At 51.1% G+C, this 21927-nt stretch overlaps 5 protein-coding genes across 5 annotated transcripts; 3 read left to right on the top strand and 2 right to left on the bottom strand.

Annotated features, from left to right (window-relative positions):
- Nucleotides 1-115: 115 nt before the first annotated feature.
- On the bottom strand, nucleotides 116-1763 carry N7471_007073 (uncharacterized protein; the record flags this gene model as incomplete). Its single annotated transcript, XM_057279792.1, has 3 exons — nucleotides 116-148; nucleotides 208-1669; nucleotides 1717-1763. The coding sequence occupies 3 exons, from the start codon at nucleotides 1761-1763 to the stop codon at nucleotides 116-118; spliced, it is 1542 nt and encodes a 513-aa protein (XP_057134052.1).
- A 1460-nt stretch (nucleotides 1764-3223) lies between these two features.
- Nucleotides 3224-14963, top strand: N7471_007072 (histone acetyltransferase TRA1; the record flags this gene model as incomplete). Its single annotated transcript, XM_057279791.1, has 4 exons — nucleotides 3224-3275; nucleotides 3349-3506; nucleotides 3582-14231; nucleotides 14280-14963. 4 exons carry the CDS (start codon nucleotides 3224-3226, stop codon nucleotides 14961-14963), a joined length of 11544 nt encoding a protein of 3847 aa, XP_057134051.1.
- A 242-nt stretch (nucleotides 14964-15205) lies between these two features.
- Nucleotides 15206-16312, bottom strand: N7471_007071 (Saf4/Yju2 family protein). Its single transcript, XM_057279790.1, has 2 exons — nucleotides 15986-16312; nucleotides 15206-15926 (listed from the first exon to the last, which is right to left on the bottom strand). Exons 1-2 carry the CDS (start codon nucleotides 16284-16286, stop codon nucleotides 15370-15372), a joined length of 858 nt encoding a protein of 285 aa, XP_057134050.1. The 5' UTR covers nucleotides 16287-16312; the 3' UTR covers nucleotides 15206-15369.
- Nucleotides 16313-17010: 698 nt separating this feature from the next.
- N7471_007070 (anaphase promoting complex subunit CDC16) lies at nucleotides 17011-19377 on the top strand (the record flags this gene model as incomplete). Its single annotated transcript, XM_057279789.1, has 3 exons — nucleotides 17011-17107; nucleotides 17169-19010; nucleotides 19076-19377. The coding sequence occupies 3 exons, from the start codon at nucleotides 17011-17013 to the stop codon at nucleotides 19375-19377; spliced, it is 2241 nt and encodes a 746-aa protein (XP_057134049.1).
- A 926-nt stretch (nucleotides 19378-20303) lies between these two features.
- Nucleotides 20304-21766, top strand: N7471_007069 (uncharacterized protein; the record flags this gene model as incomplete). Its single annotated transcript, XM_057279788.1, has 2 exons — nucleotides 20304-21255; nucleotides 21324-21766. The coding sequence occupies 2 exons, from the start codon at nucleotides 20304-20306 to the stop codon at nucleotides 21764-21766; spliced, it is 1395 nt and encodes a 464-aa protein (XP_057134048.1).
- Nucleotides 21767-21927: the final 161 nt, after the last annotated feature.

Raw genomic sequence — 21927 nt, 5'->3', positions numbered from 1 at the left:
CTTTCCCCCCAGCTTAGACACGCTCTTATTCTAGTTGTTTGTCACAAACACAAACACATATATTCTATCCTATTTTCTACCAGGATATTCTGTTGAATTAGACCTACATATTGAGTCAGACGCACATACTATTTAGTCGCATCGTTACCTTTGCCGATAATGTGTTAGAGATCGATCTTCCATGAAATTTGGGGTGTAAAAACATACCTTCTCAATATACCTCACACCTACTTCAATGCCATCAGCATCTTCAAAATCAATCTTCTCTCCGAAATCGACATTATTAGCGTCCAAGCATGTCAAACAAGTGACAACAACGTCGGAGTATCTGGTCCCCATTCGCTTCCGTAGTTCACCCTGCGCCAAGAAGAGGAGATGCTTTTGGAAATATAACCCTCGACCCGCTCCCAGAATAGGAGCGCGAGTAGGGGTTGGATCATTTCCATTGCTTGCCGGAGTCAACTCATCGTATGACATGAAAGATTCCCACAATCCCAGCTCTAATAGACATACACCAAGACTGTAGATATCGTGCTGCATAATATAATCTTTCGAGATGGTTCCTATGCGGTCGGAATGTTGGTAAAGGCATCGTTCCCAGGAAGCTTCGCCTTTGCGCAAAGTTCTGCCAGAGGCCATGCGAAAGCTGTCAAATCCAATCAGGAAGGCAGATCCAATCGAGGACTCATCACTTCCCAAAAGTAAGATTGTCTCTGGTCGGATGTTCTTGTGGACAAATCCAAACAAGTGAACAGAATGCACTGCTTTCGCAAGCTCGTTCGCTAACTTGAACCGGTCGGAGAGTGAGTGGGTATGGTTCGTATCCTGGAAACAACCTCGGAGAGAGCGAGGTTGAAGATGTTGTGTTGGCATTCGGAAGATGATGGTAAATGCATCTGGTAGAGATTGAGAAGAGCCGGGCTTGTGATGTTGGATATATCCTTTACAGCTAAGGAGACCGAATTCGATGGCATCGGACCCAGTCAGCCGTCTAGCGAGATCTCGTATATCTTTCTTCATGTCCCCGATATTGGCCCCTGGAAGAGGTTCGATTCGTTCCACAATAAGCGATTGACCATTTTCTGGCCTCCGGCCCACCTGCGCTGAGCAAAATTGTATTTCTTGTGGGTTAATGGAAATGAGAGTCTCCGCTGGGAGGAGGACCGATGGTGCGTTCGCCTCTGTCGACTTCAGGGCTGTCCTGAGGGACTGCGCAGGAGGTATGGGGTCTTGAAAATCTATGGCAGAAGATATTCGGTTTTTTCTTAGGCCATAATCGATTCGATCGCCTGCGAGCCTCATAATCAGATACCACGATGGGTCAAATAGTGACTGCCATTCTTTGAGATCCTCAACGGTCCGGTCAATCTTTTCCTTCGTGAGCGCATACTTCCACCGACGTACGCCCAGCTCTTGGTCCCCGACAGGATAACTCTTGATGGTGGACTCAATATTGTTGATAGCAATCTCCAACTTAGCGCCGAGCATTGCAATCGTCTCATGTTGAATCCTCTGATGCTTCTCACTGAGCTCATGGGCAATACCCCGCACCACATTCAGCTGGAGTTCCGTCCTCATCCAGTAAGTTTTCACGCGCAGGAGCCTCTCTGCAATGTCACCTTTGGCGTGTGCAAATGCAGCGCATAAGTGAACCAGTTTCGTGCCATATCTGACATGTGGTCAGTTTGAATAGTGCTGTTGTGATCTTTAACTCACTTGATGCAGATGTCTACCGCCGAAATAATCGAAATGGGATCCACCATATTGAACAAAGTCCCTGAAATCTTTATAGAAACTCGTATAAGGTGGGATAATAAGTATGGTCTCCCGAATGCGGGGGCTGATGCCCGTCGGATGTGGATACGATGATTACGAGGGGCTGTCGGGGGCCATCAAGATGAAAGATGACTGCATGTGGGTCGTTTCCCGGGCAAAAGTTCAGTCTACTCCTGCACTTCATGATGATGTACGAGCGTACTTTAAACTTTGATGAAGGATCTAGATTGATTGGGGATATCAATGTTACTACACGGAGAAAGTCATAATTACCGCCCTTCGGGCGTGTTGTTGGGGGTCTTTTGGTGGCGTTTTTGTATATTTCACTTAGTAAATAATTTTGACAGTTTTTTGGTTTTTACATCTAAAGAACTTCATAGAGCCAAGGTGATAAAGATTGCTCAATTTATGTGTTGTCGTGACAGATTGAGAATTCGTCGCACAGTTATATATATCTTTGGTGGACAATATGTGGGCCACACCTCTCGGAATCAAGAGTTCAACTGTGCTCTCCGTGAACAGGGCTCTCCCAAGGGTAAAGAACCAGCTAAACATGTACGAGTACGTTGATTGACTCCATGACTACATACGTACATCTGTTACTTCGGGTCTCTTATACTCTGTTCTATAAGCTCGTCATAACCCATGATACCAGACCAATGATTGGCTGGCAGATGAGGTCCATCTTGGGTCTCTAGAATATGTGAAGACAGATTATACAGCAAATACGCGCAATATTCCTTCTGCAGCCTGTGCTTACCGACTCCAAAGTACTCTCCAGCGCTAGGTACTCGTGGAGCGATGCATATATTTATATATTTTATTGCAATTCAATGAGAGCAGCCATAGAGAAGAGGCAGGACAAAACCAAGAGACATAGAGACATATAAAGAGCTCACAACTAACCAAAAAAAGGCAACTCAATTAATGAAAGTTGAAGCCGTAGTTATAGTTCGGCAGGGCTGTACCTTGAAGGGGCTCGGAGCGGAACAACCACCACCGAGATAATTACCAAATGCGGACTAGTGTTTCTTTCGGGGTCTCTGCGATAGCCCGCGTCCTCTGTTCTGCTCTCGTGAATATCGCGCCGCATACAAATCCCCAACTTTCTCCCCATCTCCCTCAACCTCTCCTCCCCGCGGGGTAATTCGATTCACTCATTTGCTGTCCGGACTTGATTTATTTCAATGGATTAGGCAGTTTATTTTCCTGGAAGAGCAAATGACTTGATGCTTTCCTTCGTTTTAAGTTCTACCGTCTCCGATCTTTTCGCATATCGACCGAGTCCACAGAGCTTCCGTGACTCCACAACGCAACATATGAGAGCCCAATTCCCCCCGGGAAGACTGCGCACACTCCGCTCTCCTCAGCCGGCCTCTTGGCCCGGCCGTCATTGCTGTTTCTTTCCAATTAGTCGTCAGCCCTTGAGAAGGGTCGGACCAAAGCGATGGAGCGAAACATAGATATCTACGCCAGCAAGCTCGGCGACGAGAAGCTGGGTATGTTGATGAAATCTGCACCAAATAGAGCTGTTGTACCGTCCCTGTGCTAATTACCTCGTTATCTCAATAGACGTCAAAGTCCGAGCCAATGTCGCTACCGAATTACGAGACAGCATTGAGCCCCTATGCTCAGGCGCAAGCTACCCCATATTCCTAGCGAAGCTATGGCCGGTATTCAAAACTATTTTGAAGGGAGACCCGGTCTTTTTCAGCATGTCTTACGACCAGGTGAGATTCTTTGGCACAAGCTTGCCCTCGGTGAATGTTGCGCATAATGGGCTAACCACTCTGGTCATCGATTAGAAATTACGAAACTGTATCCTCGAGACACTACACCGATTACCGATGGGCTCACCCGACGTGGAGCCGTACGCCGTCGATATGGTCGATCTGTTGATGGAACTCGCGCGGATCGAGAACGAAGATAATGCGGTGCTATGCATGAAGACAATCATGGATTTGGAGAGGAACCAAGCCAAGGCCACCGCACACCGGGTGCAGGCTTTCTTGGAGCTTATCCAGGAAATGTTTCAGACTATGGAGCAAGTGGTTCGGGATACCTTCGACACTCCCAACCAGGCCACACCCTCGGGAATGCCATCGACGCCCAACGCAACATCACAGAACTTCCAGTCTCCTCGACCAAGCTCGCCTGCCACCTCGGTGTCAGATCTAGGACCTGATCAGCAGTCGAGCAATGTTCTCCTCAAGGGCATGCAATCTTTCAAGGTCCTCGCAGAGTGCCCGATTATCGTCGTTTCAATATTCCAGACACACCGCGCGTCGGTGCCGGCCAACGTCAAGCTGTTCGTGCCGCTCATCAAAACGATTTTGCTGCTTCAGGCGAAGCCACAGGAAAAGGCACACGCAGAAGCAGCAGCCCAAGGCACAATATTTACGGGTGTGTGCAAGGAAATCAAAAATCGCGCTGCATTTGGAGAGTTCATTACGGCCCAGGTGAAGACCATGAGCTTCTTGGCATATCTGTTGCGTCTCTATGCCCATCAGCTACAGGACTTCCTTCCCACGCTTCCTTCTGTCGTCGTGCGTCTCCTTCAAGATTGTCCACGAGAGAAGTCAGGTGCAAGGAAGGAGTTGCTGGTAGCCATTCGTCATATCATCAACTTTAACTACCGCAAGATCTTCCTTGAGAAGATTGATGAGCTTTTAGACGAGCGGACTCTCATCGGAGATGGCCTTACTGTCTATGAGACTATGAGACCATTGGCTTACAGCATGTTGGCTGATTTAATACACCATGTCCGTGACCATCTAAGTCGCGACCAGATACGGCGAACGGTCGAAGTCTATACCAAAAACCTCCACGACGATTTCCCTGGCACCAGCTTCCAGACAATGAGTGCAAAGCTTCTTTTGAACATGGCAGAGAATATCTCCAAACTAGAAGACAAGCGTGAGGCGCGGTATTTCTTAATCATGATTTTAGATGCTATTGGTGACAAATTCGCATCGATGAACCACCAGTTCAAGAACGCTGTCAAGGTTTCCAGGGCGTATAAAGTTTTCCGACAGGACACTGAGCCGTGCGCCGAGAACTACCTCGCTGAGAAGGATCAGCCACCGGACTGGGATGAGATTGACATTTTCTCGGCTTCTCCTATCAAGACATCTAGTCCGCGTGATCGTGGAGGTGACCCAGTTGGCGACAACATCTTCCTCTTCCGAAACTTGATCAATGGGTTAAAGAATATCTTCCGGCAATTGAAGAATTGTAACCCAGATGATGTTCAAATCGACCCGAACAGTGTTCCCATCAACTGGTCGGAGGTTTCGTACGGTTACAATGCAGAGGAAGTTAGTGTGATCAAGAAGCTCTTCCACGAGGGAGCTCGTGTGTTCCGCTACTATGGGGTCGACCAGTCTCCTCCTGAGATGAATTACGCATCTCCATTTGACTTCCTTGCAAGTCAGTACACTGCGCCAATGTCGCGTGAAGAAAAGGAGCTTCTGGAAAGTTTTGGCACTGTTTTCCACTGCATTGATACCGCAACCTTCCACGAAGTCTTCCATTCCGAAATCCCGTACCTACACGAGCTCATGTTTGAACATGGGGCTCTCCTTCACCTGCCCCAGTTCTTCCTGGCTAGCGAGGCCACTTCCCCCGCGTTCTCTGGTATGGTCTTGCAGTATCTTATGGAACGCATTGATGAGGTCGGGACGTCAGATATGACGAAGGCAAAGATACTCCTGAGGATGTTTAAGCTTTCCTTCATGGCCGTGACCCTGTTTTCTGTGCAAAATGAGCAGGTCCTCCACCCGCATGTGACAAAGATCGTAACCAAGTGCATTGAGCTTTCAGTCACAGCCGAGGAACCTATGAACTACTTCCTTCTTCTGAGGTCTCTTTTCCGAAGCATTGGTGGGGGACGATTCGAGCTCCTGTACAAAGAGATCCTCCCGCTTTTAGAGATGCTTCTCGAAACGTTCAATAACCTATTACTTGCAGCTCGCAAGCCGCAAGAACGGGATCTCTATGTGGAACTCACCCTCACCGTTCCTGCCCGGCTCAGCCATCTCCTCCCTCATCTCAGCTATTTAATGCGTCCAATCGTGGTCGCCTTGCGTGCCGACTCTGATCTTGTCGGTCAGGGTTTGCGCACTCTGGAACTCTGCGTGGACAACCTCACGGCGGACTACCTGGATCCAATCATGGGCCCAATAATGGACGAGCTGATGACTGCACTCTGGGACCACCTGCGCCCATCACCTTACAACCACTTCCACGCACACACCACTATGCGCATCCTGGGAAAACTTGGCGGACGTAATCGGAAGTTCCTCAACCACCCGCCTGAATTATCGTTCCAGCAGTTTTCTGATGATAACCCGAGCTTCGATATCAGGCTTATCGGCCCGAACGAGAAGCGGCCTTTCCCCATAGATATCGGCATTGATCTCGCTGCGGGTAAACTCATGGAGGTTCCCAAGACGGACTCGGGGAAAGCATCGGACATTTACTACAAGCAGCAAGCTTACCGCATGCTCAGCTCTCACCTCAAGCTCCAAATCGGTTACGACAACATCCCCGAAGACTTGGCAATCTTGATCAGACTCCATGCCAATGATCTCTTCGAGAATAAGCCGGGTGCTATGGCAGATATTCTTGACAAGTCCGAAAGGTCGGCCTCTATTCCGAAGAAGATTGCGCAGGAAGCAACAGTGAAGAAGCTGATCAAGGCTTGTATCTTTGCCACCACTATTCCTGAGCTCGAGCAAACCGCCACAGCCTTTGTGGCGGATGTTTGCAAGCACTTTGCTCTTGTAGAGGTCGGTCGTGCCCTGGCTCAAGTCCGACACGGTCGCAAAGCCTTTGACGTTGCAAACGGGGAAGGCCCTGTATACCTCGACTCCAGGATTCTCGCCGAGGCTTTAGTCGAGTGTTTGTCATCCGATGAGGTCCATGTCCGAGAAGCAGCTGAGCAGGCAATGGTGGTTGTGAAGGATGCCGCGGGCGTCATCTTCGGATCACCCGAGAAAGCAGCCAAGCTCCCATTCTTCGTGCATCTGGGCCGTGTCTTCTGCCACAGCTGCTACAGTGAAGAGTGGTTCACCAAAGCCGGTGGCAGCCTGGGAATCAGCCTGCTTTCAACCAAGCTGGACTTGGGAGATACATGGCTTTATGAGCGACATGTCGAGTTTTGTCGGGCTCTGATGTATGTTATCAAGGACACGCCTGCGGATCTCCCTGCTGCTACGAGGCTTCAGTCACAAGAGACAATGACCTTAATGCTGCGACGATGCGGCAAGCTCATCCCCAAAGACGATTTGAAGAATGAGAAGAGCCGTTTGTATGCTCTGTCTGGCTTCTTCGTCTTTGAGCTCGCGCACATGAATAAACATGTTCGGGAAACTGCTCGTCGTTGCTTCACCACACTGAAGGATGTTCTTGGCTGTGAGGTGCATGAGCTTATTCTTCCCGTTAGAGATCGTCTCTTGCAGTCAATCTTCAACAAGCCTCTGCGTGCTCTGCCTTTCCCAACACAGATCGGTTTCATCGATGCCATCACGTACTGCCTCGGCCTTCACAACGATATCGTCACCTTCAATGAACCGCTGAACCGTCTGATGCTGGAATCTCTTGCCCTCGCTGACGCTGATGATGAATCTCTAGCGTCTAAGCCAAACGAGTTCAAGACTGCAGATATGATTGTGAATCTCCGTGTCGCTTGTCTTCGCCTCTTATCTATGGCAATGAGCTTCTCGGAGTTCGCCAACACGCCGCAAAACACGAGCAGGGCTCGCATAATTTCTGTCTTCTTTAAGTCACTCTACTCAAAGTCACAGGAGGTGATCGAAGCCGCGAATGCGGGTCTCCGTGATGTCCTGACCCAAACCAACAAGCTTCCTAAGGATCTGTTGCAGAATGGACTGCGCCCTATCCTCATGAACCTCCAGGATCCCAAGCGCCTCAGTGTTGCTGGTTTAGATGGTCTTGCTCGCCTTCTGACACTGCTGACCAACTATTTCAAAGTTGAGATCGGCGCTCGTCTGCTTGACCATATGAAAGTCATCGCGGATGATGCCGTGCTGCAGAAGGTGTCTTTCAGCCTCGTTGAGCAAAACTCGGCGATGAAGATCGTCGCTGCCATCTTCAATATTTTCCATCTACTTCCACCAGCCGCCACTTCTTTCATGGAGCACCTTGTCAACAAGGTGTTGGATCTCGAATTGAAGCTTCGAAGAACGTCACACAGTCCGTTCCGAAAGCCACTTGTGAAGTATCTCAATCGCTACCCAAAAGAGAGTCTCGCATTCTTCTTTGCGCGCTTCAAGGATGAGCGGTTTGGACGATTCTTCGGACAGATCCTGGCGGACCCCGAGAGTGAAGGACTGCGGAACGCCATCGTCGCTGACACGGATGGCTTTTCCGCTGCCGCCTTTGGTCAGGACGCTGGTGATGGCAAGAACACTGCAGCTATTAACGGAGTCTATGTCGCACACTCCCTCTGTTCCTACAGTTCAACCAAGCGTTGGTTGGTCTCGCACGCAGAGATGAGAAACAAGCTCCTGACTTCCGGCAGAGACCTGGAGAGGAAGCTCCGCGGCGACAGTCTGCCGGCTGATGAGCGACTCCGAGTGGAGCAAGCCGAAGACCAACTGATGGATATCTTCACCATGTACTTGGCGGAGGCCACCCACGATCTGGACTTCCTGTTTGAAGTGATCGACGGACTTTCTGCCGATGAGTTGAAACGTACGCTTGCGCTTCCCAAGTTCATCTACAAGAGCATCATCTCCAATGAGTCCATTGATTACCGGCGCTCTGTTATTATGCGCTGTCTTGACCTCTATGGCCAGAAGAGCTGCCCGCAGAAGACCAAGACTTATGCCTTCCGCCACCTGGTCAACCCGATCTTTGCCATGGACGTCCAGGTTACTTGGAATAGCCCCCCAAACACGCCTAAGTTGATGGATAAGAGCATGACCGAGTCTATCCAGAGTCGTTTGTGGAAGCCGCAGCTGGCTGATCTGAGCGAGGAGTCAAACCAAGCTGGCGTCGACCACTCACGCATGGAGTTACTCCAGCTGTCAGCCTTGTTGATCAAGTATCATTCACAAACGGTGCAGGACTCCCGCAAAGACATCATCAAGTTTGCCTGGAACTACATCCGACTCGAGGATATCATCAACAAGTACGGTGCCTACGTTTTGATCAGTTACTTCATTGCGCACTACGAGACGCCATTCAAGATTGTGATCCAGGTGTATGTCGCGTTGCTCAGGGCTCACCAGAACGAAGGCAGAGCCCTTGTTACGCAGGCTCTTGATGTCCTGGCTCCTGTCCTCCCCACACGAACAGCCAACAGCTCTGGAGCAGAGGCACGGTACCCCCTGTGGGCTAAATGGCCCCGTCGTATCCTAGCCGAGGAAACCGCCAACCTCCAGCAGGTTATGAGCATCTTCCAGTTCTTGGTTCGGCAACCTGATCTTTTCTACGAGTCAAGGGAGCACTTTGTACCTCTCATTGTCCCATCCCTAGTCAAGATCACGGGTCCACCAAACACCTCCAACGACAGCAAGAAGCTCGCGTTGAACTTGATTAGCCTGATTTGGCACTGGGAAGAAAAACGGGCCCAGAATGCCGAGGCCAGCCACTTGGCCAATGGCACATCTGAGTCTCCAGTTGCCAGGAAACGCAAGCTGGAGGAAGCCCAAGAGCCATCGCCGTCATCCGCTCTTGGTCCTCCTAGTAGCCGAGAGCGATCGGACTACACTGTGCCCAACGATTTGCGTGCGTCATTGATCAAGTACCTCATTACCTTCATCACCACAATTCCCGAGCGCTTCTTGGTTCCAGCTGCCCAGCTTCGCCAAATGCCCACGACAAAGCAGCAAAACCCTGTGCCCACTGGTGAAATGATCAACAAGGCTATTAACTTGCTTCGCAGCCTTCTCTCCCCCGAATACTGGGGCGATCTTGACATTGATCTCTACCAAAAGGTGACCGAGCCAATCCTAGTGGGTGACAAGGGTGATAAAGTCGAGGATAAAATCACCTACATGGTCAACACGCTGCAGGTCGTCAGGGTCCTTATCGCGGCCAAACCCAATGAGTGGATTGCTGCTCGTCTTCCTACTATCCAGAAGCTTCTCGAGAAGCCCTTGAAGTCGGACAACCCAGAGATTCAGGATTGTCTACATGGACTAGAAGACGACATGGATGTTTTGCACAAGCTGCCGTCTCCTGTACGTCGTGTTCTCGAGGCCATTCCAGATGAACAGCCCGATGACGAGGATGCGATGGACACGGAGGGGACGCCTTCGGAGTTCGGCTCATATCTGTCTGCCATTGCCACCGAAACACTTTCTGCCAGCAACTACGTGTCAAGCCTGAACATCTTGTGGACGCTCTCAAAGATCAAGCCCGCTGAGATCGATGCACACATTCCCGCAGTGATGAAGGCCTTCTCTACAAAGCTCGCCAAGGACCATGTTGCTGCTTCAACCCAGAATGGCACCCAGCTGACGAACGGCACTAAGCCCGCCGAAGGAGCTCCAACTACTGATCAGCAAGAGTTTGAGATTGGAGTTGATCTCATTCTCAAGACTATTGAGCTTATCTCTGTTAGAATGTCTCATCTTGGCGACCAACGTCGTCCATTCCTGAGCGTCCTAGCACAGATTGTGGAGCGCTCACAAAATATCGAGCTCTGCAGCAAGATTTTGGGCATGGCAGAATCGTGGATCTTCCATTCCACTGAGTCATGGCCCACCCTGAAGGAGAAGACGGCTGTTCTGCATAAGATGCTGCTTTTCGAATCCCGACCTGATCAGACAATGCTAAAGAAATTCCTTGATCTTGTCATTCGAATTTACGAAGACTCAAAAATCACTCGGACTGAATTGACAGTCCGTCTGGAGCATGCTTTCCTGATCGGCGCAAGAGCTCAAGACGTGGAAATGCGAAACCGCTTCATGCAAATCTTCGATCGGAGTTTGACTCGCCTTGCGAGCTCGCGTCTCAGCTATGTCCTTACATGCCAGAACTGGGATACGCTCGCTGACTCCTTCTGGCTGGCCCAAGCATCCCATTTGGTGCTTGGATGTGTGGACATGACCACTACTGCCCGCCTGCACCCCGAGGACTTCACCCTCTTCCCCGTGTCATTCCTCTTTGGCAGCGGCGATAAAGATCCCAGGAAGGCCGATATCATGGTTGACAACCAGCTGGAGACTTTCGTCGCAGAGCGGAGACGATTCATGTCGGATATTGGCGATGTCAGAGTTCGCGATCTGATTGAGCCTTTATGTCAGCTTCAACATACCGATTCGAATGTTGCCTACCAGCTGTGGACTACTATCTTCCCTCTCTTCTGGTCCACATTGTCCAATAAAGACTGCATTGATCTAGAGAAGGACATGGTCACGTTGCTTACTCGTGAGTACCACCATAGACAACTCGACAAGCGGCCCAACGTCGTGCAAGCTCTTTTGGAGGGTACTGTGCGTGCCAGTCCCCGGTTCAAAATTCCTCCCCATGTTGTCAAGTATCTCAGCCGAACGTATGACGCATGGTACACTGCTGCTACCTACCTTGAACAAACTGCCATTAATCCCATCATTGACACGCCTACCGTACGGGAAAGCAACCTCGATGCTCTTGTGGAGGTATACGCAGGTCTTCAAGAGGACGACTTCTTCTACGGAACCTGGCGCCGCCGTTGCAAGTTTGTTGAAACTAACGCCGCGCTTTCGTACGAGCAACAAGGAATGTGGGACAAGTCTCAACAACTCTACGAGAATGCCCAAATCAAGGCCCGTTCCGGTGCCATGCCATTCTCACAGGGCGAATACTTTGTGTGGGAAGATCATTGGCTGATCTGCGCCCAGAAGCTCCAGCAGTGGGAGATTCTGAGCGATTTCGCCAAGCATGAGAATCTGAACGACCTCTTGTTGGAGGCTGCCTGGAGGAACATCGAGAACTGGCAGAGCGAGGGTAACCGCGAGCAGCTTGAGTCATTGATCAAGTCTGTATCCGATGCCCCAACTCCCAGACGCACGTTCTTCCAGGCCTTCATGGCCCTTCTCCAATACCACACGAAGAAGGACAATATCCAGGACTTCAACAGCGTTTGTGACGAGTCTATCCAGCTCTCCATTCGTAAGTGGCTTCAATTGCCAAAGCGCATCACCAACGCCCATATTCCCATCCTGCAACATTTCCAACTTCTGGTTGAGCTGCACGATGCTAGCCACATCTGTAGCAGCTTGGCTCAGACAAATGAAAGGAACTTGGATACCAAGTCTGCCGAGCTCAAGCTGCTTCTCGGAACTTGGAGAGATCGTTTGCCCAATCTCTGGGATGACATCAACACATGGCAAGATCTCGTCACCTGGCGTCAGCACATCTTCCAGCTCATCAACGGCACCTACCTCAGTCTCTTGCCCCCACAGACGAATAATGTGGCTAGCAACTCTTACGCCTACCGCGGATATCATGAAACAGCCTGGATCATCAACCGATTCGCCCATGTAGCTCGAAAGCACCAGATGCCAGAGGTCTGCATCAACCAACTCAGCCGTATCTATACCCTTCCGAACATTGAAATCCAAGAGGCCTTCCTCAAGCTTCGGGAGCAAGCGAAGTGTCACTACCAGAATCCGAAGGAGCTGAACAGCGGGTTGGATGTGATCAACAACACTAACCTCAACTACTTCGGGCCGCAGCAAAAGGCCGAATTCTACACGCTCAAGGGTATGTTCCTGGCAAAGCTTGATCATGTCAATGAGGCCAATGAGGCGTTTGGAGTTGCTCTTTACTATGATCTCCGCCTTGCTAAGGCCTGGTCTGAATGGGGACAATACAGTGACCAGCGCTTCAAGGCTGATCCGACTGACTACGAGCTGGCTAGCAATGCTGTTAGTTGCTATCTGGAGGCGGCTGGCCTTTACAAGAGTGCGAAATCCCGGAAACTGCTCAGCAGAATTCTCTGGCTTCTCAGCCTGGACAACGATGAAGGAAAGATCGCAAGTGCGTTTGAAAACTTCAAGGGAGACACCCCGGTGTGGTACTGGATCACTTTCATTCCTCAACTTCTCACCAGCTTGTCCCACCGGGAGGCGCGCCTCTGCAAGGCTGTCCTGGTCAAAATCGCCAAGTTGTACCCACAGGCTCTCTTCTTCCTGCTTCGCACGAACAGAGAGGACATGCTCAGCATCAAGAAACAGCATGACCAGAAGCAGGAGAAGTTGAATCGGGCTAGACAGCAGCAGCAAGGATCCTCGCCAAGTACGAAGCCAAATCCCGTTGCTGGTGCCGATAGCTCTCCTGCTCAGAAAGCACAGGCTGCAGCTGCATCGACCAATGCCTCGCCGTCGGTTCCGCCTGCGAACTCTCCCGCTACACAGAATCCGGCTCAGGCACAAAGCCAGTCTCCCGCACAGCCACAAAACCCCATGCAGGCATCCCCACAAGCTGGCCAAACTCCGGGCCAAGCGCAGCAAACTCATCTGCAAGTGCCAGGTCAGACTGGAACACCGAATCAGAACCAGGCTGCACTCGTGGATGGCGAGAAGGAACCTCTGAAGAAACCCTGGGAGTACTCGGACGAAATCATGTCTGGACTCAAGACGGCCTTCCCCTTGCTTGCTCTGTCTATGGAGACAATGGTGGACCAGATCCACAAGAACTTCAAGTGTCCCCCCGACGAGGATGCTTACCGACTCATCGTTGCTCTCTTGAACGATGGATTGGCCTATGTGGGTCGCATGCCTGGATCTTATGCGCAAGACTTCAAGTTGCCTGCCGCAACAGAAGCCAATATCACTCGATTCGCAGAGACAATTCTTCCAGCTCACATTCGCAAGTCCTTCGAGGCGGACTTTGTGACTAAGAAGCCCACCATGAACGAGTACATCCACAAGTTGCGGCGCTGGCGTGACAAGTTCGAGGAAAAGCTCGATCGCAGATCACAGCACACATTCCTCGAGAACTCTTCACCTCATCTGAGTGAGTTCCGCTTCCTCAAGTTTGATGAGGTCGAGGTTCCCGGCCAATACCTACTACACAAGGATAAGAACCAAGACTTTGTCCGCATCGACCGCTTCCTTCCCGATGTTGACCTCATCCGAGGCATTGGTGTCTGTCACCGTCGCTTGAAGATCCGCGGACACGACGGCAGTATGCAAGCATTTGCCGTTCAGCATCCCGCTGCCCGCCACTGCAGGCGCGAAGAACGCATTCTTCAACTGTTCCGGATCTTCAATGGTCTGCTTGCGAAACGCAAGGAGAGTCGCCGCCGCAACTTGTACTTCCACCTGCCGTTAATGGTTCCTCTAGCACCACACATTCGGTTGGTGCGCGACGATTCTTCGTATATCTCCATGCAGGGGATTTATGAGGATTACTGCCGCCGCAAGGGCATTAACAAGGATGACCCGGTGCTCTTCACAATGGATAAGATGCGGTCGTTGGCAGAAACGAAGCAGAACGTAAGTGTGCCGTACACCTTTCTCATATCAAAAGCTAACAATTCCCAGCGCACGGCCGATCAGCAACAGGTCCTTCGCACCGAAATCCTGACCGCGATTCAAGACAAATGGGTCCCGAGTACTGTGGTGTTAGAATACTGCCAGCAGACATACCCCAACTTCTCGGACTTCTGGCTCTTCCGTCGTCAATTCGCCTACCAGTATGCAGCGATTGCTTTCATGACCTACGTCATGCACATAGGCAACCGATACCCGAACAAAATCATGATATCTCGTTCAACAGGCGATATCTGGGGTGCCGAGTTGATCCCCACCATCAACCCAGCCAAGGCGTTCTTCTACAACCCCGAGCAAGTTCCCTTCCGCTTCACGCCGAACATTCAGACCCTTCTGGGTCCCATTGCGACGGAGGGTGTGTTCGCCTGTGCAATGATGGCAATCGCACGCTGCCTGACGGAGCCGCGACACGAGCTGGAGCAACAGCTCAGCGTCTTCGTCCGCGACGAGATGATGTTCTGGGCTACGGCTCATCACCGAGGTGTCCTGCCCCCTGGACAACTTCGCGATCTGGTCTACAACAACAGCGAAATCATCGTCAATCGAGCTGTCAGTCTTGCCAGCCCACCGGAGGGCAACTTGCCTGCCAATCAGACTACCATCGATCTGATCTCCAAGGCAGTCAACCCCCAGCACCTGGCGTCGTGCGATGCATTGTGGATGCCGTATCTTTGAGCAATGATTCTTGTCGGTTTGCTTGTTTCTGTCCTGCCAATTGGCGATGGGAACTTCCTGTATGGCTATTGTAATTTCTGAAGCGGTGGTTTCGTCTCTGGGTTTGTTTTTCTGAGCGTGGGCGCTTCGGCGAGGTGCGCAGCTTTACTTCACGTTACTATGATTGTGATACCGATTTCTTTCTTGTTTTATTACCTTCTACAATGTCTTTGATACTTCGGAATATTAGCTCTGATAGTTATTAATGGTTCGATTTGAATTGCTATCTGTCAATTTCCATCCCGTAACCTGATAACGCCTGATCCAGTGGTACAATGTTGGTTCCAGTGGTCAAATCATGATCCCGTAAATGCTCGCTTGAACTCCGTTCCCATGACAGAAAAAAATGGCGTTAATGCGTTGAACCTTATTCCTCGCTTGGATTCTCCTTGGGCTTCATCGTGGTACCGGGAGCCTTGAGACCGAGCGGACCGGCAGGGCGACGACGAGGGAGCTTGCGGCGCTTGAACCACTCAAAAGGATACGACTGAGGGAGGGGCGCTGCCAGCTCTGCTTCCAGCTTTGCCTTCTGTACGGCAAGCTTCTTGGCCCTGAACTCCTGGCGAAGAGCCTCTCTGTCCTCCTCCTCCTCCTTCGCGAGTCGAAGGGCCTCCTCGTCGATCTTTTCCTGAGCAGTAGCCACAGCAGCCTCGTCGCCACGAGTCTCGTTGCGCTCGATGCGGGCATTGCGGGTTCGGATTTCGTCGAGTGCATCGGCGATTTGCATCTCGCGCTTGGAGTCGAGCATCTTGTCTTCGAGTTCGGCCATCTTGTCGCGTTCGAGCTGCTCTTCCTTTGCGCCGTGCTGCTTCTCGAGTCGGTCGAGGGTCTGCTCCTCAGTCTCGTCGTTGTACTTCTCGTCTTTGTCATCGCGCCAGACTTCGAAGTTGCGCTTCGCACCACGCTCACACTGGTAGTCATTGTCTAGTAGGGAATGTTAGTTTCTCTAAGGCTAAGAACTAGCGGGATGATTTCAAACTTACTCTTGGGGTCGGTGCGGAAGGTGATCTCGCCGGAGCATCGGGTGCATCGGATGTAGAAGCGGAAAATTGCAATCGACAGGTACCTCTCTTCGAGAGTTTCCTTGCGCGCATTGAACTTGCGACCCTTGGGGATGTACTCGCCACAGTGAGTGCATTTCATCGAGAACGGTGTCATCAGACGACTAGCTGACACCTTCGGCTCGTTTTTCCCATCCTTGCGAGAGCGCTTGGAGGAGCGCTCGATCGCGGAGGGGTCAAAATCCGGCGGGTAGTACTTTGAGAGAACCTTACGCTCAGCCATGATGTCCTTGGCTGAAAGGGGAGGTCGTGGGGGAGATAGTAGAAGGAGAAAACAAACCTTGGATGGGTGGTCCTTGATAGGCCCCATGTTGCTTTACCACGTGATGCGATAACGTTATCGCGATAACGAATGCTCACAGGATCTGATCGCGATAAGGGAACGTTACCTAGGTACGAAACCTCAACGGTTGGAATTTAGTTAGTGTCAACATTGGAATGCCAACACAGGGAAGGTACGCCCTAGTCAGAAGGTACGCCCCAGTCGGAAGGTACACCCCAGATTAATACTACAATGTATGTACATATGTACATTAGGGGAGGAATATAACTATGTACATTAGTATACATAGACAGTCACGTGGGCTACCATATAGACTGATCTATACCCGGTACAAGATAGAACAAACACTATATGTAGTAATCTGTGCTTTAGGATTGAAGCTTCATATCTGCTATAAGTGTCAGGCTTTTAATATTTAATCAAATCATTTATTAAGCCATTGATATATGTTCTGCAAGCTGCTCCAGGCCAAACTCTGGTTAACCTTCTGCGCGGGTGGCATCACAAGTACGCACGGGCCACTGTTTGGTTCAAAATAGGACAAGGACCCGCTCATGCGAAAGTTGCCTACTTGCATTGCTTGGGTAGACATCTCCGGGTTAAAAGGAATCTCTATGTTTATTGTCTTTTTGAATCCATTCCTTGACGCGTCCAGTCTGTCAATATGGAAAGGTTCCTGCGCTCCTGGCGGCAGGACGCGTTGAACCGTGGCCAGCATGATTCCGCAATCTACATTGGGGACAAAGTCCTGGCGCTTACCAGTAAGGACTACAACCACCATGGATATACAACAATACAAGGGATACTGACTTGCTGGCAAAGACAGTGACTCCGACGCGTTTTGGCTAGCTCAAGTCCATTTTTCAAATAACAACTTCACGCGCGCCCTAGCCCTTCTCTCCCGCAAGGATCTCGTTTCTCGAAGCACTGCCTGCCGCTACCTTGCCGCCCACTGCTACATAAAACAGAATCAATTCGAACAAGCCCTCTCCATTCTCGGTGAACACAACCCCACCGACCTCATCCGCAATAACCACACCCGGCGCAAGATCCAACACCAAAGCCATGTTACACTGCGTAATGGGAAGAGCGCAACACCGCGGAGTGATCGAGCCGAGGAGCGAGAACGTGAAGATGCCAACAATGTACGATTTGAAGCCGCCATGTGTTATTTACGGGGACTCTGCTTCGCCAAGCAGAACGCATTTGATCGTGCCCGGGATTGTTACAAGGATGCCGTGCGGATTGACGTGCAGTGTTTTGAAGCATTTGACCAGCTCATGAAGAACTCTTTAATGTCTCCCACGGAAGAATTGGAATTCCTTGAATCACTAGACTTTGATTCCGTCTCATCCCCAGATCCTATGATGGCACAAGAGGCCGCCCACTTTACGAAGATGCTTTACACGACCCGTCTATCGAAATACTCCTCCCCTACCATACTCTCCGACGCGACTGAAACCCTATCCACGCATTATAATCTTGCAGAGAACCCCGATATCCTTTTATCCCGCGCCGAAGCTTTGTATACGCAATGTCGGTTTGCAGAAGCTCTGGAATTGACATCCTCTATCCTCTCCACATCTCAATCAACCGACCTGTCCTCCACAAATCCCAGCATTCCAGCCCAGAACAACCTTGGCCATGCTCCAGCCATTTATCCACTCCACTTGGCCTGTCTTTACGAGACCGGTGCCACAAATGCCCTGTTCTTACTCTCTCACATGCTCGCGGATCACTCCCCCGAGGAGCCATACACATACTTGGCAATCGGAGTGTACTATCTGTCGGTATCAAAGGTGGCCGAGGCGCGGCGCTTCTTCTCGAAGGCGTCACTACTAGATCCACATTCGGCTCCGGCTTGGATTGGATTTGCGCACACCTTTGCCGCAGAGGGTGAACACGACCAAGCCATCGCAGCGTACAGCACTGCTGCTCGACTTTTCCAGGGCAGCCATCTCCCCCAACTCTTCTTGGGAATGCAACATCTCGCCCTCAATAACATGTCTCTTGCGCATGAGTATCTATGTGCCGCTCACGCTATGTCGACTGGAGCTGCCCCGGGGTCTGTGCCTTCCCTCACGCCTAATCCCTCAGGTATCGTCTCAGCCGTCGGCGGGGACCCACTGGTTCTCAACGAGCTTGGAGTTGTCTTTTACCACCAGAATCATCTTAGCGGGGCCATCGAATTGTTTGGGCAAGCACTGGCGCTAGCTACTTCTCTCCACTGCGAACCCAGTGCCTGGGTGGCTACACGTGCGAATCTAGGCCATGCCTTCCGCCGCATGGGCCGTCTGGCCGAGTCCCTTCGTGAGTTTGATGAATGTCTCCGCGTGGGCGCAGGAGGGAGCAGCATGGGCTACTCGCCATTTTTGGGTGGTGGTACGGGCGGCTCAGCGGCGATCGCTACCGCATCTGGGGTTGGGGGCTACGAAGATCGCGGGCTGACAGGCTCTCTTCATACATCTCGTGGCCTTGTGTTACTGGAGTTGGGACGAACCACGGACGCGGTGACTGCCTTGCACGAGGCGGTGCGTGTACTTGGAGCGAGTGGCGGCGGCGATGCAGCTGGTGGTGCAGGTGTGGCCGGTACATTACTTTCACGTGCACTCGAGCTCTGGGCCTTAGAGGGGCGACAAAAGGACCGCACAGCTTTCGAGGAGAGTATGCGCGAAGCCAGCGCTGCCGCCTCCAAGCGCCGGGGGTCTAATCGGTCTCGTGAACATAAGGGCAAAGACCGAGTCCCCCGGAAGAGATGTCTCGACGACGTGGACGTCAGGAGCCCTTTGTGGAAGGATGGACGGAGGAGGCGGGCCATGTCGCCACGCCCCTGGCCGAAGATGAAAAGGTTGAAATGGATCTCGACGACGAAGCTGACGGGCTTTTGCGCCGAGCTCTCGGCCGTGTACGACACAGCCGACAACGTCGACCAGCAGTACCTTCTACCCCAGATATGGATGCTAGTGAGACGCCTGCTCCATCCAGCCGCAGTCGGGGGATACGACATGACCGGAGTCACTCTGGACAATGACGCAGCCTCTAAATCCTCCCCAGATGACATTTTGCGTTATTTTCCATGCATTGCAACGGGTGTTTCTGCCAGGGAAAATTGGCTGGGGGTTGGGCAATTGGTTTTTGTTAATGCATCTCATACTAGACAATCAAGCAGACATTGTTAGAGCCATTGCTTATACTATCTAGTTTAATCCATGGATGGACTGTACCTGGTAGTTCAAACAGAGCTCTCTCCACTTGAATTTAGCCTTTGATGGGGGGGCTGTGCTATTCTTCTATAGCGGTTCACCTATTAGCTATTAGGGGTACGTAGTGTAGATCAACAGAACAAAGTGTTATATAAGTGGGAATTTACGTTTAACGTTACTTCAATGTTAGGTATTACAGTATCTCGTATAAACCAATAGCCCCCAAATAGGATCAACAAGCTTCCCCCAGGACGCCCCCCCAGGACGCCCCCATAACCAAAAACAGGGTCCACGTTGATTTTGTGTCTTGGCAATTTTCTTATTCTTTTCCTGTCTCATCCCTCTCTTCTATGCATGTCGGAGGATTATTCCCATCCAATCAATTCTAATAATATCAAACCAATCAAAACACAATGCATCAATACATGTCTCCCATATCAAATTTATAAAATAAAAAAACGGAAACCCTAAAAAGAAATGATGACGCCGCTGCCCCCACTGGGGTCGGGCTGTGAGGCTCGCCCGCAAGAATTTGGAGGCGTTTTAGGGGCGATCGTCCATAGTTGCGCATCACTGCCCTTTCTAGGGGCATGTTTCAGGGCCTTGATCGGCCCCCCTTCCCTTCTCTTTAATGTTTCTTCTTTAGACACTCCTTTGACTCTTCAATACCTTCATTTATCTTTCATTTACCTTCATTTACCTTCGGGGCTTCAAGACACTTCCAGATCATGCCGTGCCAGTCTGGATCTTCACCATGACAGCCTCATTTCCTATTCGCCCGCGACGCGGCCTGTCGCTTCTGTGCGTCATAACCGCCTTGAGCTTCAGCGCCATAATCGTCATTTGGTTTGGCATGAACTCCGACCGAGAATACATTCACCCCGTTCTCACCCAGTTGATCCCCGCCGGACACTGCGCCTGCGAATCCTCCACCACCTTCCAATGCTCGACATGCCTCACCTGTCCAGAACCCGGTCTACAAACAGACAGCTCCCCCGCTTGGTCCTTTGAATATGCCCGCGACGGTCAAAACGAGACCCTCAACAAGAGCCAGTGCAAAGCTGCCTTCCCCGGGTTATTCGAGGATGTCGCGCGCGGCGGCAAATTCTGGTCTGCACACGGTCGCTTGTCCTCGGCTGAACTTGACGCTATCACGATACAACATGGTATGGCGCGCGCATTCATTTCTAATGGCCAATTATACGTGGTCACGGCGCGGTCCAAGGGCGAGGACCACCGACGGAAAATTATGGGGACGTTGAGCTCAATCCACCGTGCGCTGGCCGCCGACCCGGAACGAGCTTCTAGACCCGAGTTTGAATTTGTTTTCTCGGTGGAAGATAAGGTCGACGATGTGACCAATTCAGAATGGCCTGTTTGGGTGTTTTCGCGGACGCCTACTGAAGAAGGGGTTTGGCTCATGCCGGATTTTAGCTTCTGGGCCTGGGACAATCAAGACAATTACATGGGGCCATATGACCAGGTGGTGGAACGAATCAAACGAATGGACATCCGCTGGTCAGAGAAAACGCCACGGTTGGTCTGGCGAGGCAAGCCCAGTTTCGCGCCAAAATTGCGACGCGCGTTGATGGAGGCCGCTAGGGACAAATCGTGGGGCGATGTCAAGCAGGTTGATTGGAGCACGGGTTCCAACGTCCTCAGGATGGAAGATCATTGCCATTATATGTTTATTGCGCATGTTGAAGGTAAGTTGAATTTTTATGATCTATCGCGACTTTGGAGACACCCAGCTGACAACACACTCTATTTATAGGTCGCTCTTATTCGGCTTCATTAAAATACCGACAGGCATGCAATTCTGTCATTGTCGCACACAAACTCCAGTTCATCCAGCATCACCACTATCTGTTAGTCGCAGATGGTCCCAACCAAAACTACGTCGAAGTCGAGCGCGATTTCAGCGACCTATCTGAAAAGATTGAACCCCTGGTCAGCAACACCGAAGCCGCTAAGCGCATCGCCAACAACAGCGTGACGACCTTCCGTGAGCGATATCTGACCCCCGCCGCCGAAGCCTGTTACTGGAGGTCCCTGTTCGATGGCTACGCCGATGTGTGGAACGGGACCGTCGAGCAGTGGTCCCATCGCAGGGACCGCGAACGAGGCCTTCGATACGAATCATTTGTGCTTCTGGAGAGCGTGAAGATGTACGAATTCGACGCTGCTATCACTGAACATTGGCAGGCTATATTGTAAGGATACGCAGGATACGCAACCAGGATACGGCAGACTTCATACAACCTACAATAATGTGTTAATCCCTGACATCCTGCGACGAAGCCAGGATAGATGTGTCCAGTGATTTTTTTTAGAAGGCGTTTTGGGGTCGATTTTTCCCCCTTTCTATATGTGATACC

Source organism: Penicillium samsonianum (genome assembly GCF_028829775.1).
Source record: "Penicillium samsonianum strain IBT 33392 chromosome Unknown utg000004l_segment0_segment0, whole genome shotgun sequence".
Classification (NCBI taxonomy): domain Eukaryota; kingdom Fungi; phylum Ascomycota; class Eurotiomycetes; order Eurotiales; family Aspergillaceae; genus Penicillium; species Penicillium samsonianum.
This window is presented reverse-complemented; position numbering and strand designations above follow the sequence as displayed.

Bases quoted from the DNA above. Each gene is read 5' to 3' on its own strand.
- N7471_007071 (XM_057279790.1), bottom strand. From the start codon at position 16,286: ATGGCTGAGCGTAAGGTTCTCTCAAAGTACTACCCGCCGGATTTTGAC. The intron at 15,927-15,985 runs GTAAGTTTGAAA...ATTCCCTACTAG, and splicing joins CTTCCGCACCGACCCCAAGA to ACAATGACTACCAGTGTGAG.